The sequence below is a fragment of the Ovis aries genome, chromosome 7 (assembly GCF_016772045.2).
Source record: "Ovis aries strain OAR_USU_Benz2616 breed Rambouillet chromosome 7, ARS-UI_Ramb_v3.0, whole genome shotgun sequence".
Lineage (NCBI taxonomy): Eukaryota > Metazoa > Chordata > Mammalia > Artiodactyla > Bovidae > Ovis > Ovis aries.
This window is the reverse complement of record NC_056060.1, coordinates 60,186,964-60,206,482: the sequence shown is the minus strand read 5'-3', so window position 1 is coordinate 60,206,482 and position 19,519 is coordinate 60,186,964. Positions and strand designations below refer to the sequence as shown.

The following is a 19,519-nucleotide window of genomic DNA, read 5'->3' as shown; positions in this document are numbered from 1 at the left end:
GAAGTCATTAAGATTACTAACTCTGAGATAAAGGAATTATCCCGGATTATCTGGGTGGGTCCAGTCTAACCACACGAGTCCTTGAAAGTGGAGAAACTTTCTCAACTACAATCAAGAGAACTAGAGATATAGCAGCATGAGGAGTAAGCCGCTGCCGCTGTTTTTAAAGATGGAGGGTGGAGGTCATAAGGCAGGGAACGTGCTCAGCTTCCGGACGCTGGAAAAGGCAAGGAAATGGGTTCCCTCTTTGACAAAGGATTGCATGCCAACACCTTGATTTTAGCCTTGTAAGACCCATGCAAGACTTCCAAAGTAAAGAACTGAAGATAATAAATTTGTATTGTTTAAGCCACTGGGGTAATTTGCTGTGGTTATTTTGTTACAGCAGCAATGTGAAAACATACACAGTCTTCATCACCTCAAGCTTGGATTAACACAATAGAAAATTTTCAGTTTCTCCAGCTTCTCAAATATCTAGGTCATCATAGTAATTCTTACTCCCCAAACTCTTGTCAACTATCACTCTATTGTTCAAGGGTCTACCAATGGCAATGTTTTCAAACTCAGTTCAGTTCAGTTGCTCAGTCGTGTCCGAATCTTTGTGACCCCATGGACTGCAGCACGCCAGGCCTCCCTGTCCATCACCAACTCCTGGAGTTTACTCAAACTCATGTCCAGTGAGTCCGTGATACCATCCAACCATCTTACCCTCTGTTGTCCCCTTCTCTTCCTGCCTTCAGGGTCTTTTCAAATGAGTCAGTTCTTTGCATCAGGTGGCCAAAGTATTGGAGTTTCAGCTTCAACATCAGTCCTTCCAATGAACATTCAGGACTGATTTCCTTTAGAATGGACTGGTTGGATCTCCTTGCGGTCCAAGGGACTCTGAAGAGTCTTCTCCAACACCACAGTTCAAAAGCATCAATTCTTCGGTGCTCAGCTTTCTTTATAGTCCAACTCTCACATCCATACATGACTACTGGAAAACCATAGCCTTGACTTGACGGACCTTTGCTGGCTAAGTAATTTCTCTGCTTTTTAATATGCTGTCTAGGTTGGTCATAACTTTTCTTCCAAGGAGTAAGCTTAGTTTTCAAACTAAGCTCCTATAAATATCAGAATGTCTAAAGTGCCTCTTCTGGACCTGCCAGAGTTCAAAGTGGAAGGTTAGTGAATACTGCTGAAAATGACCCAGAAAGATTCCTTGGAGAGACTGGTCAGCAGAATTTTCCTGGGGCTTCATCACCAAACATGTTGAACAACAGCAATATACTGGTTGGTTTATAAAGTCTTGCAATGTTGACCACTTACACTGCCCTGCTGATAAAACCAGTCGGTTTGCTGGGATGAAACTGGTTTTGTGCTCCAGCCAGAATGGATAATACAACTAATTTCTGAACCAGGGGCTAGTGAGCAGGGACAGTTACATGACAATATATTATATAGCTAATTTCCCAGAGCAATCAGGTGCTCTTCAAAGATGAAAGAGGGAGACATAATTTGAAAGAGATCACGTGAGTCAAGAGAGACAGACTTAGTCCTCTCTTAGAGCTGACTTAGTTCTCAACTGTCCAGTTTAGTCCATATAATCCACCCTCCTCTAACCCTTTCCTCTTTGACTAATCTTGCAATCAAAATTGTCAAATATATCAAGTTTCTTGTTGGTTAAACTTTCATTTTACACTCTATAGTAAGTTTCAGCCTTTTAGTCCTATCTAACTGTTGGTGGGGCACCTTTTGTGACCAGTTTTAATGGCCTCTTATGGCTTAACCAAGAAACAAGCAGATATTCTGAAAGATGCCTGGTCTGCAAATTTTCTTAGTAAAATTATATAACACATATATCATTAAGAACAAAGACTTAGGACCTGCTTCTATGTGTAAGGTAATGGAATCTCGATTAAAATAACCTAGAGTACAGTGGGTTTGGTAAAATTTGTAATATTGGTTAAATGTGAAGATATTCTTTCCGGCAAGTCTTGACTACAACAGATTTTCTAGAAACAGATTCCCTAAAGCAGTGGTCCTAACTAAGTGTGGGCAACGAGAATCACCCTGGAGATTCTTGGTCAGTGTGCAGTGGGATTTGGATGTGTGCGTTTGAGCAAGCTTTTTAACTGATTCTCACGTGTACCCTGCTCTTAAGCCATCTGTTTTATTTGCTTCCTGAAAAGTTGATGATGCTTTAAAATGAAGTAACAATAGTCCTTCTCTGTGACTACAATCACAGAAATTTCACCTTCTGGTACTCCTACACACAATGGCATAATTCAGAGTCAGCTTTTCATGATTATGTTAATTAACAGATCGTGTACTCAGTATATAGTGAGAACCCAGTGCATAGTTCTGAGTTTGTACGTTAACTATTCTGATTCCCTTGAACTTTTGTGGCAGTAATTTGTGAGTTAGTCCAAAGTAGTTTTGTAGCAATAAATGCTTTTATTGACTATTGGCTAGTTTCTCATTGTTTCTTAACAGTCACTCAATTTAGTGTCAATCTTCTGAGCTACTTACGTACTTAAGATCCATGTGCTGATTTTATGAAATTGAAAGGCTACGTATATTTTTCTGATCTTTGCATTCTTCCCAAGAGCCTTGAAGGAACAGTCTTGTGGGTTTCACAAGATATATGGTAGTTTAGTGTTTTCAAATAGATACTCTCAGAGGAACAAAAGACATTCCAGGAGTCCTCTTGATGGCATTAGGGACCAAACAATTTTAAAAGAATGAATTTCTAGATAGTTATACATATGTTGTCATTTAGTTGTTAAGTCATGTCCAATTTTTTTGCAACCCCATGGACTGTAGCCTGCCAGGCTCCTCTGTCCATGGAATTTTTCAGGCAAAAATACTGGAGTAGATTGCCATTTCCTTCTCCAGTGGGTCTTCCTGAACTAGGGATCAAACTGGTGTCTACTGCATTGCAGGCAGATTCTTTACCACTGAGCCACATATACTTTTTACTGAAACTGCTCTGCCTGTATACTGGTTCTTTTCCATCTCTTTTATTCCAATTTCCCTTTTACAAAAGATAGGCTACAACTCACTGTCTTCAGGCTAACTGGTTCTTGTCCTAAATGAAAAAAACTCTGGGCTTGAAATAAAGGGGAAGTTGTAAATTTTGGTACCATAACCCAAAGTATGGCTTCTGTTATTTTTTGGCTTGCACATATTTCTAGCCAAGGTGAAGTGTGGCATGATAAATGAGCTATTTTGGTCCACAATCAGATGTTCTAAATTCAGCTATAGAATTGTGCAGTTATGGGGCATTATGAAACTTTCACATTAATATTCTCACCTCTTCCATTCCTGAATAACTGTCAAAGAATGCACTATCCCTGAAGAAGAGTTCAAGAGTTTTGTTTAAATTAACCCAAACTGAGAAAGTTCACCTACATGGAAAGTTTGAGCAAAAGGATGGTAATCTGAGAGATTTGAGAGGATGTTTGAGATGCAGAAAGAAAAGCAAAGAAAGTGATGAAAGTATGGACAAACTTTTTTTTAATGACTAAAAAGTAGTAATAATAATGCTTATTAGATTTCAAGAAAAGATGCATTTAAAATACTAGACAACAATAGTATGTATGCCAAAAAAAAATTAATGGAGTTAAAGCATTCTAAGTTCCCTATGTTATCCAGGAGAAAGATAATAATTTTGTTTTAGATCGTAAAAAATGATGGATTAAGCATGCATGTTTTAACTTATCTAAAACAACAGAATCAGAGAGTAAAACTGAAATAATTAAATAATTAATTTAAACAAAATTAATAATAAAATTTAAAAGAAGACAAGAAGAGGTAAAAAGAAAACAGAGTATTTTAAAGGAACCCAAATTAAGATAAATTTAAACCCATTATGGAACTTACATGCTAGTACAAGAAACATACATGTGAAATAAGTATGTAAATAATTTCATATAATATGGTGCTATGAAGAAAAATCAAATAGGGTAAAACATTAGGTAGTACTTAGAAGACTGTTTTTATTTATTTTTAAAAATTTTACAATTCATTTAATGGCAACTGGCAATCATCAAACTAGCAATGGTTATCTTCAAACATTGTTACACTAGCTGTGCTATCATTTCTCAAGATTGATCAGATACCTAGAGTCACAGACATTTCACACACAAGATGCATCATATAAATCAGACTTGGTTTATCACCAGCATTTATAAAACCAGACTTAGGAAAAGAAGTAGATCTGGGGACACATGCATGGTCTTAATATAGCAAATGTTTAGCCTGCCTCGACTATCAGAACAGCGAGAATATTCGCAGACTATTTTTAGATAAGGAAAGACCTGAAAGAGGAAGGAAGAAAGACTCTATAAGGCTTTTTATCTTGAGCAAGAGAAAAGGTTGAAAAGAGAAGAGGCTACAAAAAGGAGATTGAAAAGACAGTAGGCGAGGTGGGAAGAAAACCGGAGTGTGGCTTGGTGAAGAAATGTTTCAATAAGGTGGGCACAATCAACTGTGACACTAAGGACGCCTGGTTAATTTTTTACACACATCTTTTCCAGACCTGCAGAACACAGCCAGGCTCAGTATTAAGAAGAGTTTCATAGTCTCATTAGGCATACATAAACCTAGAGAGTGGCTAAGTGTAAGGTCTCTGAAGTCAGATTCAACCTGAAGTTAAATCCTAGCTCTGTCTCTGGTTGTGAGCTATGTGGTCTTAGGCAAATTATTTGACCTCTGTGTGCTTTGATTTCCCCATCCATAAAATGTGGATAGTAACAGTACTTGTTTTCTCTGGCTGTTGCAATTAAACAAGTTAATATTTATAAAACACTTAGAATATACGTGAAATATAAAGTAATCATGTATGTCCTTATTAAAAAGTAAAAAATCTCTAAGATAGCAAAGATAGAAAGGACAACTTTGCTTATAGAGTACAGACTTGCATTCTCAGTAGGTTCACGTTGGCACAAGACTGAAGTAAATTATCACCATGACTGATAAGATTAATTATATTCTGATAAACATATGGCATGAAATAAACTATGGCTAGAATATATTTAGTTCTTCTTTACTGTAGTATCCTGAATTTAAGGTGTATATAATTTTATATAAAATTATTTTTCAGTTGTCATAAGGAATATTCTTCAAATGTTTGGTGGTTCAGATCCCTAACCTGTTACTCTTTTTCAGTTGGATTATGCCCTTTTCTCTTTTCAATCTAAAATAAACTCAGATGGAAAGTGACATTAATAAAACTTTCAGTCTCCAACAGAAGAAATAGCTGAATACTTCCTTGGTGCTAGGTATTATAAGGAGCCAAACAAATCATTTTGTGTAAAACACTGAGGTAGGTGCTTTGAAGGAGTCATAAAAATTTATGACTCTAACTAATGTGAAAGATAAAATGCATGTACTTGAGATAATTGCACAATGGGAGTATACGGCTAATGAATGATATGGTAAGTGTTATAAAAGATAAGGCAGGGTTTATTACTGGCTCTAAGGAAGTTTCATGAATGAAGTGAGATTTTTGTGTGGGCCTGGGTAAAGGGAAATATTACAATTACTATATTTTAGAATATGCGAAGACTCAAACTACCTTTAATGCAAACTTTCTTAGAAAATTCCTAGAGAAAGTATTTCAGCAAAATGAGGAAGTAAACTAAGAAAATACTAGATCCATAAGACCAGGACTCCAATATAAGGCAGGCACAAAGTGAAGTCCCAGGATGTCAGCTATTCAGCAGGACTAGATCATTTGTGCAGATGAGAACAAGAGAATAGAGTGAGGGAAGGAAAACTGGAACTGATTGGAGATTTACATCTCAGTGTTTCATCTGAAGTGATAGATGTTTGAGGTATAGAATCTCATGGAACATTTGGAATAAACAAGCAGTGGGTGAAGCAAAAACACCATCACCAATACAAAGATAGAAAAACAAGGCAATTATTAACTTGAAGGTGACAGGTGTAAAAAAAAAGAATCATATATTGTCCCCACAGTCAATATTTACTAGTCACGATAATGTAAATACTAACTGCTGACTTATACAGAAGATCATTACAAAACTATGAACAGAAAGCAGTGGAGAGGAGATTAAAAGACTTAATTCTCAACTACTCTAATCCACAAGGTAATCTCTAGGCCATTTAAATAGCAACGTATAATTTGGGCACAGGTGGGGAGGTAAATACCAATAGAAAAAGTCAAAAAAATAGTTGAAAGTATTGCCCCTGAGTGAGAGCTGAGACTGTATTCATGGAGGGACTGGGAAGGGATTGATGTTGTTCATTGTAGGTTTGAAAAAGCATTATATGGAGAAAAAAACCTTTTGATTAAAAATTAAAAGAATGGAAAAAATAGAAAAATCGTAAGACTTTGATAAGTGATCATATACAGGGTCTGGATGGAACCTGAGATCTATCATTTATTCATATAATGAAGGAGTTCTCATCACCCAATTCATTCATTTATATATCAAATAGTTCTCAAGCAACACTTTGAGCCAGGCACTAAACCAGGCCCCAGGAATACAAGGGTGAATGAAGACACACTTGGTCCCTGCCCTTATGCAGCTTATGTCCACTACAGCAAATAAACAATAAATGAGAAAATAAATACAAAGGAGAGACACAGCCTGTAGCAAGAAGTTGTGTGACTAGGGGAAAAAAAAAGTGTGCTAGAATGGTGGTGAAGGGAAAAAAGGGTAACTACTTTAGTTGTTTCTCAGGGTGGGTCTTTCTCAGATGAGTGAGACTTGAAACGGCATAAACCAAGGAAAGATGTGTACAGACTTGCAGGCAGGAAAGGCTTGTGGGTCTAGAAACTGTGGCCCTGAGCAACAGAAGTGAATCATATGATGGCTCTAGAGGCGGTTGAAGAAGTCCTAGATCACGTTGCTATAGATATAAATTTGGTAAGTCCTCAGAGTATAGATATTTGAAGCCATGGGAGAAGACTATATAGAGCGTAACCCATAATCTCTTCCAGAGGAATTCCAACATTTAAGAGGAAGAGCCAGTAAGAGACTGGAAAGGTGGGGGTTGTAAAGAAAGGCAAAGCAATGAAGTCCGAAAACTTCCCCAACAATACCCTAACATTTCTGTCATTTTCCTAACTGCCCTACAGGTTTGTATTTCTTTTGACAAAATGCATTACAATTTGAGACTTTACCGTCAGTTCCAGACATAAGTGAAGATACCTGAACCCTAGAAAAATCAATTTTAAATTACCTGAAAAGTTATTTACTCATCCCCACTGTAAATTACACCAGCGTGGCCCAGGACCTTTGTTCGAATACAGCCACAGCGTTTCTCCTCTGCTCCTGTGGGGTCATCCAAGAGTGCTAAGATTTCAACTGAGATGTCCCCGTGGTATCCTCAAGACTCTGGTATCCCCAGCCCCTCTGAGAATAAACAACAATCCCATCCTGCACTCTGTGTTGGAAGGAAACTGAACTCGCTGCCTTGCCCATCGCCTAGGGCGCAGCACTGAGCCCTGTGCCCGTCACCGGCATCGTGATGCGGTTCCGTTCCTTTTGCAGAGGGTGGGGGGAGTGGAGTGCCTCGAGACTGGAACCTGGGGAATCATGGCCGCGGGCGGCGCCGCCCCAGGTAAACCGGCGGAGCGCAGGGCCCGGATCTCGGAAAACCGGCGCCAGATGAAAGGTGCGAGTCGAGAGAGGGAGAGGGCGAGGCAAAGGCGGCCGCGAGATTCGAGACGCCGAGAGCGCAGCTGCCCGGGAGGGCCTGCCGCCAGCCCGAGGGCTGTCGAGGCGCCGCCTCCGTGCGCCCCTCGTCAGACGGCGGCAGTTACTGCTTCCGAGGTCATTGGGCTGGCGCGCGCCCGCACGAGCTGCGCCCAAACTCGGGCGGATGACTTCCCTCTGCCCTCGCCCAGTGCTCGGCCACCACTTCATTCCGTCTTTGCTCCGCTCGGTGTTTAACAGCGCGCGCCGCGCACGGCCCGGGGCGGAGGCCGCGGGGCTCTCCCGGCCAGGCCCGCCCCGGGACCCCACCCCGCGGGGATCCGTGCTGCTCCCGGCGCTCCGGCTGCTCTCCAGCGGCCGCAAGCTGAGCCGAGGTGGCCGCGGCTCCAGTAATGTCGGGACCCAGGCTGGAAGCACACGCTTTCCAAGGCGGGGGGAGGCAGGGAGCCCGGCTGGCGGCCCCCGCGCCCGGCACCGAGCGGGAATCTGCTGCACCAGAGGAAGTTGTCAGGCTTCAGGCGGAGGGGCAAACGGGAGGGCGCGCGGCCTTAGCCGCGCGGGAGCCAGTCCATTCCAATTCCCTCACAGGGAAGGGGGGTGGTTTTCTATTTGGGGATGAGGGGAAGGCCACAAAAGCTGCCACTGGTTTTGGATCTAGGCACTGAGTATACAAAGTTTGAGAGGCTCCGTATTTTCCGTTCCCAAATCTGTCTTCTGAGAAAGATTTCCAGCCCCAAATTTGAGTCCTATCTCCCTTCTCAGCACTGACTGTGGGTTGGTCCGGGGGGTATAGGGGACGGGGGCGGGGCGAGGTTGGCGGGAAGTTTAGAATTCACCCGCGCGCGCTCTCTCTCTCTCGTTCCCCCTGCTCCCGCTTGTGCCCACCTTCTACGCTGCCATGCCCTGCTCTCAAGAGGCACAAGTCGTCTCCCCCAGCAAGCGGGCCCGGGCCACGGAGGCGGGAGATATGCGTCTCCGCTTTGCCCGGCTCTCAGAGCACGCCACAGCCCCCACCAAGGGGTCCGCACGCGCCGCGGGCTACGACCTGTACAGGTGAGTGGGCACCCTGTCCGCCCGCGCGCCGGAGGAAGGCCGGCCCGGGCCAGGAGGCTCGCCTTCTATCCCATGGTCCGGACTTCATGCAGAAAAGTCCCAGTTTCCGAGTGATAGAGCTCTCAGGTTAGCTTACATGCCGGCTTGCTGCTGCAATTTGAAATAGTCATTGAAAAGTGCAGAAACAAACGCATTTTGCATTATATCGGGTTTTTGCCTTTTGGGGAAGTGGGGGCCCACAGCGTGGCGCGTGAGATCCTATTTCACTAGCCCGGGATGGCACCTGCACCCCCCTGCAGTGGAAGACTGGAGTCTTAACCACTGGACCACCACGGAAGTCCTGCTTTTTTTTTAATGTTGAAAATTTTAGCTTTCCTCTTTAGCATAAATTCAGTACGGATTTGGGCAGATGTGTGGAATGGTAAATAGCAATAAACGACCGCCCAGGTGTTATTTTATTTTGCAACATTTTTTGCGTCCTTTCCAAGTGGAAGGTAGAGATGAAGAAGGCCCACTTTGGCCTTCAAGTAGTGGCCTGAGAGTGGTACTGTGGTCAGTAGAAAGAAAAGCTATGCTGGGAGCCGAGGTTCTTAGGTAATAAAATACCCAGGAAAAATGAGTGAAAGTTGCTTCTGCTTTAAGGGTTAGTAAGTTAAGTTCCCCCCAAGGACTTGCCCAAAGTCTGAATATGAAAAGTAGGAATGTTAGTTAATACTACCACCTCTTTTGTACAGCATTTTTTACCTGTCCTAAAAGCTGTCCCATGTGCTATTTTATTTAATACAGCAATCCTGAAGTAGATGAGTGTTACTCTTCACAGATGTGGGAGTTTGTGAAGAGATGAATTGATTGCCCAAGGGCTTGAACATAATAGAGTTTTTGACCCTGAATTCAATGTTTGTTTGTTTTTTAACCCCTTGAGTACTGTCCCCACTTCTTCAAACCATTAAGGTAGGTGAAAAGTGATACTGGAGGGGAGACAGTGTTTATTACATGACTAACTCCCAAGCCTAGGATTTATTTTAAAGCATCCCAGGTAATTCTAATGTGAGAACCACTGGTATAAGTTGTAAGTACAGGAAAAGAGGAGAGAGGCGTATGTGATGATAGTGGGAGAAAAGAAGGAAAAAGTGAGCTAAGACTGATGCAGCTGAATGGGATACAATTCAGTCCCTTATTTCATGAATAAAAATAGTGATGTAGATTGACTGCACCACAGCTGGGCACTGTTGTGAGTCTACGAAGAGACCTTAATTTAGGGTACTTTATAAACATCCTATTAAACATAAGAGTTTATATGTAGACATGGACATAATTCATCTCTTCAATAAATTAGCGTTTTCACTGTTTCAAGAGAGGAAATTCCAATGAAAGAAGTAAAGACACAGCAGCATTTTACCAGTCTTACTTAAGGGCTCCAAAGTAACTTCCAGTTCTGCTTATTGTAAAATCTGTTAAATTTTTAGCAAAGAGGGCGCTAGAGTGATAGCAAAGTAGCAGCGTTTGGTGGGTGGACCTTAGAGGATCAGTTCCTGGGCAGTGCCCATCTCTAGGACCTGTTCACAGTGGTCACCTCTCTGCCTCAGCCAGTGAAGTTCACAGCCACCGCTTGGTGAGCCTGGTCAAGTACAAGTGCAGAACAGATGCAGCGCAGCTGGACACACCCCTCCCCCCATTGATGCTGCTCCCCACCCCTTTTCTCCCTTCTTCTGTACATTTTCCCTAATGCCTAGAGGATTGTTGTGAGAATAAAATGAGTTGTACAATGGACTTAGAACTGTACCTGGGACAGAGTAATGGCTTAATAAATATTAGCTATTATTTGCTATTATCTGCCTTTCTTCATTCTTTATCTTTTTTTGTACCATGTTAGTGAATCATATACAATCTAAAGTCTGCCTTTCAGCCCCCTCCTGCTAAAAAATTATCTCATTTTGCCAACACAATTTTGTTCAAAGGAAAATATGTTTACAGGTTGTCACCTCTTTTTACCAAAGAATGCTTAGAGAATTACTATATCTAAATACCTGTTATCTTTCACTATTTTCCTAGTGCCTATGATTACACAGTACCACCGATGGAGAAAGTGCTTGTGAAAACTGACATTCAGATAGCCCTTCCTTCTGGGTGCTATGGAAGAGTGGGTAAGTGACTTGAGACACATAACTATTTGTCATGCTCTTCCTTTGTGATCGGTTCTTTCTTCTTACTTTCATTTGGGGTGTATAAATGAGGAAAGGGATATTGCTTGGCCTGTGTCCTAAAATAAAGACATGCCACCTGCGATGGCAGTTGCAGTCACTTGAAAACTTTCCTTTTTGTAGCTACATTTGCCTCTCTTTGCTTTTTTTTCTTCCCCGGATTCCTTACTTAAGGTTTTAGGACACTCACATTAGCCTAGGAGGTTGTTCTCACAGCTGTTCGCTGTGAGAAAAACTGAAAATATAGGTGATGTTTCCAGTCTTACCACCAATCCTCCCTTCAGGCATTAGATGGCGTATGGAGTCAGATTTCTTTGTGAAGATGTTTATTTGTTTTATAATAATAAAGATGCAGGGTTAAGATAATGGCACATGGCAACTTATATCACTGATATAAGTAAAGTTTCTCACCCCTGAGGATATCAAGCCCTTAGCCTTTCCCCCTTGGGTTTCCTCCCATGAGATGTGCTAGGAAAGGGATGCTCTTCAGTGCACTAGAGGACAAGGCCTCATCGTGGGAGGAGAGAGGATAAAATGCAGGGCAAGCCAACAGGTTTGATTTTTTTTTTGCAGCAAGTCAGTTGTCACTGTAGAAAGCGTTTAAAACTTCTTTTCAAGAGTCTAATTACTTGCTGACTGACTTCAGGGTGAACATAAAGGAGAAAATGGAACTGTGATCCCAGGGGGATCTTGTTAGCCAGAGTCTGAGAACTGCTGATACTTGAGCCTTTAAAAGAAAACTGAAATGAGCTCTCTCTCCATCTTTTTGGCTGCACTGACGGCATTTTTAGTGTACTGGGGTGGGGGAGGTGAGTGGATTAGGAGATGGGGTGAAATAACAGTGAAGGCAGGAAGGGGTAGCATTTACCGACAAAGTGCCTGATTTAAGTTATTCTGGAATAAAATACTAGAAGTTAGGATAATTAATGGTAGGCCTGTTGCTCAAGTCAGCAAGAGTAAGGTATAAACTTACCTTCTTACTCTGGTTCATTTGTTTCATTCAGATTTGTCTTTTGGCATCTGAATTCTGCATAGGAGTCCCAAGTTCAAGGTTAACCTCTGCTACTCTGGTTGGGTTTATGTCCCTCCCCTTCTTATCCATACTGCAACATGCTCGGATCTCCTATCTTTTTGAAGTCCCTTCCTCTGCCCCATGTCCGTGCCAGCTATCGTCCTCCCTTTGTGACCAAACATCTGGACAGCATCGTCCATGGTTTTTGCTCTGGACAGCATCATCTATGGTTTTTGCCACTTGTTCACTTTCCATTTCTTTCCTGCAGACCACAGCTTCAGCACTTATCCTCAGTTGCCTACAGACATACTGGAGTGGTTTAAGCTGGTTTTGAATTAAACCTTGTCAACATTTTTCTAAACTTTTCTACTTTGATCATACAGTGTGATAAATACATTTTTAATTCAGAACTGTCTGCTAAGGATAAGATACAGATGTTATAGGGAGGGGAGTGACATGCTTAGATTATGTCAATTTTATTCAGTATTGCCCTTCTTAAGATAGTCAATTTCTTTTTGTTTGTTTTATAGCTCCTCGTTCTGGCTTGGCAGCAAAACACTTCATAGATGTAGGAGGTAATATATTTACTTTTATTCTGTAAATATTTGCAACTCTTTGTTTTTGCAGTAATCAAATGACAGATTTTCTTTTTATCATCAAGAAAAGAAAATGGTTTCTGTTGTATCTTGCCTTTTAGAAATTTCTGTCCCTAAGTAAAAGATGATTATGATACAGTTTTGAATGCTATTTGAGTATGTCTACTTTTTTAATGATCATTATATGAAATGTTGTAATTTCACTCACAAGCTAGACACTATCTGACAGATAGGATTTTGCCTTGGTTTGGTGATAATCTGCATTTAGTCCAAAAATGACTGTTCACAGAAGGAAGTTATTACAAGGAAAGGAAATGCTTTTATATCATTATTTAAGCAATTGTAGTTAGTGCTTCTCTAACAAGGCCTCTTAGCCCTCAGATGAGTGAATATGTTAAATTCTCCACCTTCTGCCATTTTTATGAAGCTGCTTTTTAATAGAAAAGGAAACTGACTGAGAAATGGGCCCAAGTTGCCTCTTTAGAAACTGAAATCCATCCATATGATTCCAGTCCCCTTGTTCTTTCCACTGCAGTTAAAAGCCGTGGATCACCCTGCCCTGTCCATCTACCAACCTAGCTCTGCCCTGAATTAACTTACTGTTCCCTCTCTGGCTGAGGCCTGTCCCTGGGCCATCTCCCTGTAGTGTCACTAGGTGGTGCTGTGGGGTAAAACAGGAGCCCAAAAATAGCTCTGGAGACTGAGGAGGAGCTGAATATAACTCAACAGAGATGGACAGTCCTCTGGGGTAGAGAATTCCCTGGGCTAATTTATGCTTGACTTTCAAGAATATTTTTACAAGGTCTAGTATGGTCACTCGGAGAAGGCAGTGGCACCCCACTCCAGTACTCTTGCCTGGAAAATCCCATGGATGGAGGAGCCTGGTGGGCTGCAGTCTGAGGGGTCGCTAAGAGTCGGACATGACTGAGCGACTTCACTTTCATGCATTGGAGAAGGAGATGGCAACCCACTCCAGTGTTCTTGCCTGGAGAATCCCAGGGACGGGGGTGCCTGGTGGGCTACCGTCTATGGGGTCACACAGATTCGGACACGACTGAAGCAAGTTAGCAGCAGCAGCAGTAGTAAGGTCACTTAAAACGATAACTTATGGATATAAAATATGGTATTTTTAAATAAGTTTCAAAGGGTTATGAAAGGAACATGGGCTTTGGAATAACAACTGGATTTGGGCTCTAACTTTGTCACTAACTTGCTAGTTATTGCTTAACTTTTCTGAGCCTCAGTTTCCTTATCTGTAAAATGAAAATTAGTGTGCTTGCCCTGAAAGATGGGAGGATTGAATTATAATGTATCTAAAGCACTAACACTGCTTGCTACATATTTTCTGTCCTCTATGATTTTTTTTTTTTTAACATGGAAACTTTTTCTGACTTTGTTACTAACTTTTGCTCTATTTAAAACAATCCTCTGAAAAAAATTCATGTCAAAGCAATGGAAAGTTAGTTTGCCTGGTGGTTCCTGTGGTATTATGCACACAGTCACATTGTGGTGTGTTCTTGGATGCAGAGTATCTTAAAAATGTCTCGTAGGCACACATTTATCATAGTTGGCCACAGTTTTTATTTCAAAGAGGGATATTGTTAGAAATCCCAGGCTGTAAATAAGGGTCAAAGGGAAAAGTTGAGTATGCAGGATTCCGTTCAGAATTCACATCTGGTAGGTGTGGATAGTTTTCAGTAAAGAAGGTTTCCAACGAATGACGTGCCAAAGTCTTGACACAGTAAAACTTTCGCCTGAAGTCAGTTAATCACTCTGCCAGTTCCAATGCATGATTTTTCCAGTGATAACTTCAAAATACTTTCTGCTTTCTCATGAAGAGAAATACCCTTGATGTTTTTGTCCCTTATGTACGAAAGGAATGTCTTGTATTTTTTTAGATGGTCAGTTGCCTTTGATTAACAAGTAATAAATGAACTTCGAACTATCAGAATTTTTAATACTTTTGGCATTCATGCTTTTTTAAAAAGGAGTAATTAAGGACCATTTTTTCTGTCATACATTCTAATTGACTTGAAAGGACTTAATTTCTTTCAGTCTAGGTAGATCACCTGGCTTTGAGGAATTCAAGACATCCAACCATATGTGTGATAGGACTCCTTTAGAAATGTATGGTGGTTTGGTATTGTAGAAGATACCATAAAGTAAACAAATAAATACTTGCAAGTCATATGAAGAAGAGTTAAATATCCAAACAGATAAGGGGGGAAAAAAACTGATTATAAAATATAGAAGAGGACATACAAATGTGGAACAAACATATTGAGGTAAAAAAGCCCAGCCTCTCACTAGTCATCAGGGAAATGTAAATAAATCCATGAAATATCATCTTTTACTCATCATATTGGCCAGAATTAAAAAGATTGCTTCAATTTGGTGTTATAAGAGAGCTTGGAAATGGGCATTCTTAAATATGGATAGAAATTTGAATTGCTATACCTTCTTTGCAAAGTTATCTAGCAATATCCATTAAAATTTTAAATATACACACCTTTCAGCCCAGGAAAGTGCTTTTTTTTTTTTTTTTTTTGGAAACTATTTGATGAGAATACAATACAGTAATACACAAGGACATATTTAAAGGACTGTTCTGATTATTATAGGAAAAATGTAAAAACGACCTGAATGTCTGATGATAGGTAAGAAAATAGTTGCATAGGAATCATGGTGCTGTATTTCCATATCTTGGATCTAAAAGAATGACTAAGATTCAGATATGTTACTCTCAAAGGATAGCTATGCTATTTTAGGTGAAAAAAAAAGTGTAAAATATGTGGCTGCCTGAGGGGGAGAGTTGGGAAGCATTATTAGCTTTTACTTTATATGTATTTGTACTGTTTGGGTACTCTAAAAATTTTCTAGTAAAGAAGTGAATTCAGAAGTCAGCACACATGGTCTTTATCTAAGGCACCCTGGGTGAATGAGTGCTAGCCTGAGCACTCCCGCTTGGAGATGCCAAAGCCTCCTGTGGTCATTTGTTCCAGCATGGGAAGCGGGGAATGACCTGCTGCTGAGGGGTTCCTTCCTTAACTCTGATCTGAGCCATTCCTGCAGCTGAAACTTTCTGCATCTAGATAATATAGAAAACAGCTGGTCCTATCTTTATATCCATTCTTTCAGTAAATATCAAGGACTAAGTTAATGATCAGCTGTCAGTGGGGGAAAGAGGCCAGGCTTCAGTATTCTTTGAGTTGGTCAAAGTTTTATTGATGTAGAACCAGAAAAGAATAGACTGTTTCCTTCAGTCTAGACATGATATGAACCACTTTCAGCCACTTTTGTTTTATCTTTAATTCAGACTCTTAAGTCTTATGTCAGGAACCTTGTAAGAAGTATTTTAAGTTCAGTTTCACTTAGCCCTACTAATTCATTCATAAAGCACAGGGGTTCATCTAAACTTCTACAGTAATCCACTGGAAAAATCTAAAATGTTAGTTTTTCTGAGTATATTTCCCTGTGATGGAACTTTTTATTTTTTTTTTAAATTTGCCCTTTTTTTCCCCTATATGAGAAAATTGAAAGTGAATGCTTACTCTTGTTCTAAAAAAGAAAAAAATAAAATCAACTTTTTTTTCAATTGACCTTCAAATAACTATGAGTCTAGCCAACCAGCATTAGTACCCATTGAACTAAATTCCTGATTCTTTTTTTTTCTTCTTTGATAAGAGTTTTTTGTTGCCCCAGAGAAGGGGGGGTATTAAGAAGATGTAAGATATGACATGGAGCTGCATTTAATTAGATTCACATGAATCCTGTCTGGCATTTTACAAACTGAAGGGGAAGAATTAACATGTATAAAAGGAAATAGGCATTGAGGGGAAAGATAGGGATAGGAAAGTGACTGCTAATAGCTAGGGGGTTTCTTTTTGGGGTAATGAAAATGTTCAAAAATTGATTGTGGTCATGTTTTCACAGCACTGAATACACTAAAAAAATGTTGACTTGTGAATTATGTCTTAATTTTTAAAAAGGAAATGAGAAGACTTGGTGCACCTACATTATCTGTGCTTGTGTTTGTGGGACGGTTTTGGATTCTTGGCTCAAAGATAAATGCTAGCAAGTTGGGTAGATGTACTTCTCTGGGCTGTGGCAGGGCCCTGGCTCAAGATCCTCTCCTGCAAAAATTTGCTGCCTTTGTGTTTATAATCTCAAACAGGTTCTAATTATACCCAGTTGTGTATAAAATTATACTCATTATTAAGCTTATGTGCTAATGTCTTCTGAGAGATCATGCTCTTAACAAAGGATGGTAGCTCAAATGGAAAGGAGAAGAAGAATGTGAAATGAACAGTTCAGCTCCATTTTCATTATAAAAATGGAATGTTCTGATATTTGCTAGACTGCTGCTTAACAGTGTCAGCATCAACTTATTCCACCACAGATCTTCTGGCTTTTTGACATTTTTATTTATGACTCAATCATATTTCAGTCTGGATATTAGTGGCAAGCTGCTACCAGGAAAAGCCTTTAAAACCCAAATCGTAATTTTCTCCTAGTCCTTTTGGCAGGTATGCAGCAGATAGACAGTAGGACTGGAAGAGAGCAATTAAGGATGTCTTGGCTGAGACGCTAAGCACCTACTCCCAATTTAGAGTAGGTTAATGGTCACCATTTGTAAGGATGACAGGTTGTAAAATTAGGACCACTTTCAAAATTCTTATTTGAATTTTGGGCTTCCCTGGTGGCTCAGATGGTAAGGAATCTACCTGCAATGCAGGAGACCTGGGTTCAGTCTCTGGGTTGGGAAGATCCACTGGAGGAGGACATGTCAACCCACTATAGTAGTCTTGCCTGGAGAATCCCCACAGACAGAGGAGCTTGGCAGGCTATAGTCCATGGGGTCGCAGAGTAAGACACGACTGAGTGACTAAGTATATTTGCATTTTAGTAATATTTCTTAGCTTTGAGGCTTTACATAGTAGCAGAGCAAGATTCACATATTCATTGCAAGGATAAAACTTTCAGAGCTACATAGGAATGATTTCGAGGTAATTATATACCCTTAGTCCTCGGAGAAGGCAATGGCACCCCACTCCAGGACTCTTGCCTGGAAAATCCCATGGACGGAGGAGCCTGGTAGGCTGCATTCCATGGGGTCGCTAAGAGTCAGACACGACTGAGCGACTTCAGTTTCACTTTTCACTTTCATGCATTGGAAAAGGAAATGGCAACCCACTCCAGTGTTCTTGCCTGGAGAACTCCCAGGGACGGGGGAGCCTGGTGGGCTTCCGTCTATGGGGTCTCAGAGTCGGACACTACTGAAGCGACTTAGCAGCAGTCCTCGGTACCACACACTAAGCTAAGATCATGTTTCTTTTCTCCAGCTGGTGTCATAGATGAAGATTATAGAGGGAATGTTGGTGTTGTCCTGTTTAATTTTGGCAAAGAGAAGTTTGAAGGTATGTTAAGTATATCTAATCACATCAATGTAATGAGTTTTCCGAATTATGTATTAAATATGTCTAAATAGCACATATTAACTCCTCTGATTCTCATTGTATTGTGTAAGGCAGGATACAGAGAATGCATCAATAAAGTATCAGTAATAATTTTTTTTTTTCCTTTTGAAGTCAAAAAGGGTGATCGAATTGCACAGCTCATTTGTGAACGGATATTTTACCCAGAAATAGAGGAAGTTCAAGTAAGTATTATAAAAGCTGAGTAGGGAATACACGATAACATCTTCAGTGAAGGAAAAATAAAAATTTGAGGATCTGATATGCTATTGGTAACTAAATACAGATCTTTCTCAATTTAACAATGGGATTACATCCTGATACAGCCATTGTAAATTGAAAATACCTTAAGTTGAAAATACACTTCACGCACCTAACCTACTGAACATCATAGCTTAGTCTAGCCTGCCTTAAACATGCTCAGAGCACTTATTAACCTAGTTGGACAGAGTCGTCTAATGCAAAGCCTGTTTTATAATGAAGTGTTGAATATCTCATGTAATTTATTGACTACTGTCCTGAAAGTGAAAAATAGAATGGTTGTATGAGCACAGAAACTGTATCAGCATTTCACCCGTGATGGCATGGCTGACTGGCGGCTGCAGTCGCTGCCATCGCCCAGCATCACAAGAGGATCACATCGCATATCACTAGCCCAGGGAAGGGTCAAAATTCATTATTTGAAGCACAGTTTTTACCAGATGCATATCACTTTCACACCATCAAGTTGAAAAATCGTTGGTCAAACCATTCTAAGTTGGAGACCACCTGTAGTAGAATAGTTGACTAGTCCTATTTTAAGCAAAATTAAAATCCTAGTTGTAGAACTTCTTAAAATGTTTGCCATGGCTATTATATCGCATTACTTTGAATAGTAAACCATTTAAATAGACTGAAATTTACTATTCCCTTAGCTTTTTTGGTATTATTCAGTATTTTATGGAACATTTAAAAAAATTTTAATTTTCTGTAATCTCCTTTTTGAAGGAATGATACAGCAAGAATAAAACTTTTACAGATTGAGAGCTGGAGAGACTTGAAAGAGGATCTAAAATTAACTATACGGCTCACTATCTTTATGTCTTTTCAGATTTTAGATGACACTGAAAGGGGTTCAGGAGGCTTTGGTTCCACTGGAAATAATTAAAACTTATGCCGAGAACAGGAAATGAGAATGTACTTTTTTCTTGAAAATAAAGACTTTGCTTCAATGTGTTTTGGTGTTTTGCATTTCTGTAAACTTAACACTTCAGCTTCTAAAAGTATTTGGTTTTCTTATGCTTAAGGAAAGGGCACCTCTGTTGGGATCCTATAGAAACCTACTTGTGTTTTTCTGCGTTTAGTGAACTGTTCGTGAACTCATGCCGTTTCTTTTTTAAATTAAATGCACATCAATTATCCCCAAATCTGTATTGTTTAATTCATTATATACTACCCTTTCAGTAACTTATATTTAAAATGCTTTGAATATCATAAGCAATGTATTTCATTCAATAAATTTGAATTCTCACAG

General features: G+C 40.2%; 1 protein-coding gene and 1 non-coding gene across 5 annotated transcripts; one reads left to right on the top strand and one right to left on the bottom strand.

Moving 5' to 3' along the window:
- Window positions 1-4,154: 4,154 nt before the first annotated feature.
- On the bottom strand, window positions 4,155-4,278 carry LOC114115932 (small nucleolar RNA SNORA72). Its single transcript, XR_003590037.1, has one exon. It is a non-coding gene; the product is annotated as a small nucleolar RNA SNORA72 (small nucleolar RNA).
- A 3,246-nt stretch (window positions 4,279-7,524) lies between these two features.
- Window positions 7,525-19,221, top strand: DUT (deoxyuridine triphosphatase). 4 transcript variants are annotated; one of them, XM_027971850.2, is made up of 7 exons: window positions 7,525-7,575; window positions 8,585-8,723; window positions 10,776-10,867; window positions 12,467-12,511; window positions 17,875-17,949; window positions 18,121-18,191; window positions 19,097-19,221. In XM_027971850.2, exons 1-7 carry the CDS (start codon window positions 7,551-7,553, stop codon window positions 19,151-19,153), a joined length of 504 nt encoding a protein of 167 aa, XP_027827651.1. In that variant the 5' UTR covers window positions 7,525-7,550; the 3' UTR covers window positions 19,154-19,221. The 4 variants fall into 4 exon arrangements, with proteins under 4 accessions (XP_027827651.1, XP_027827650.1, XP_042108439.1 ...); XM_027971849.2 differs by having other exon boundaries at window positions 7,525-7,629; XM_042252505.1 differs by lacking the exon at window positions 7,525-7,575 and adding an exon at window positions 7,810-8,044.
- Window positions 19,222-19,519: the final 298 nt, after the last annotated feature.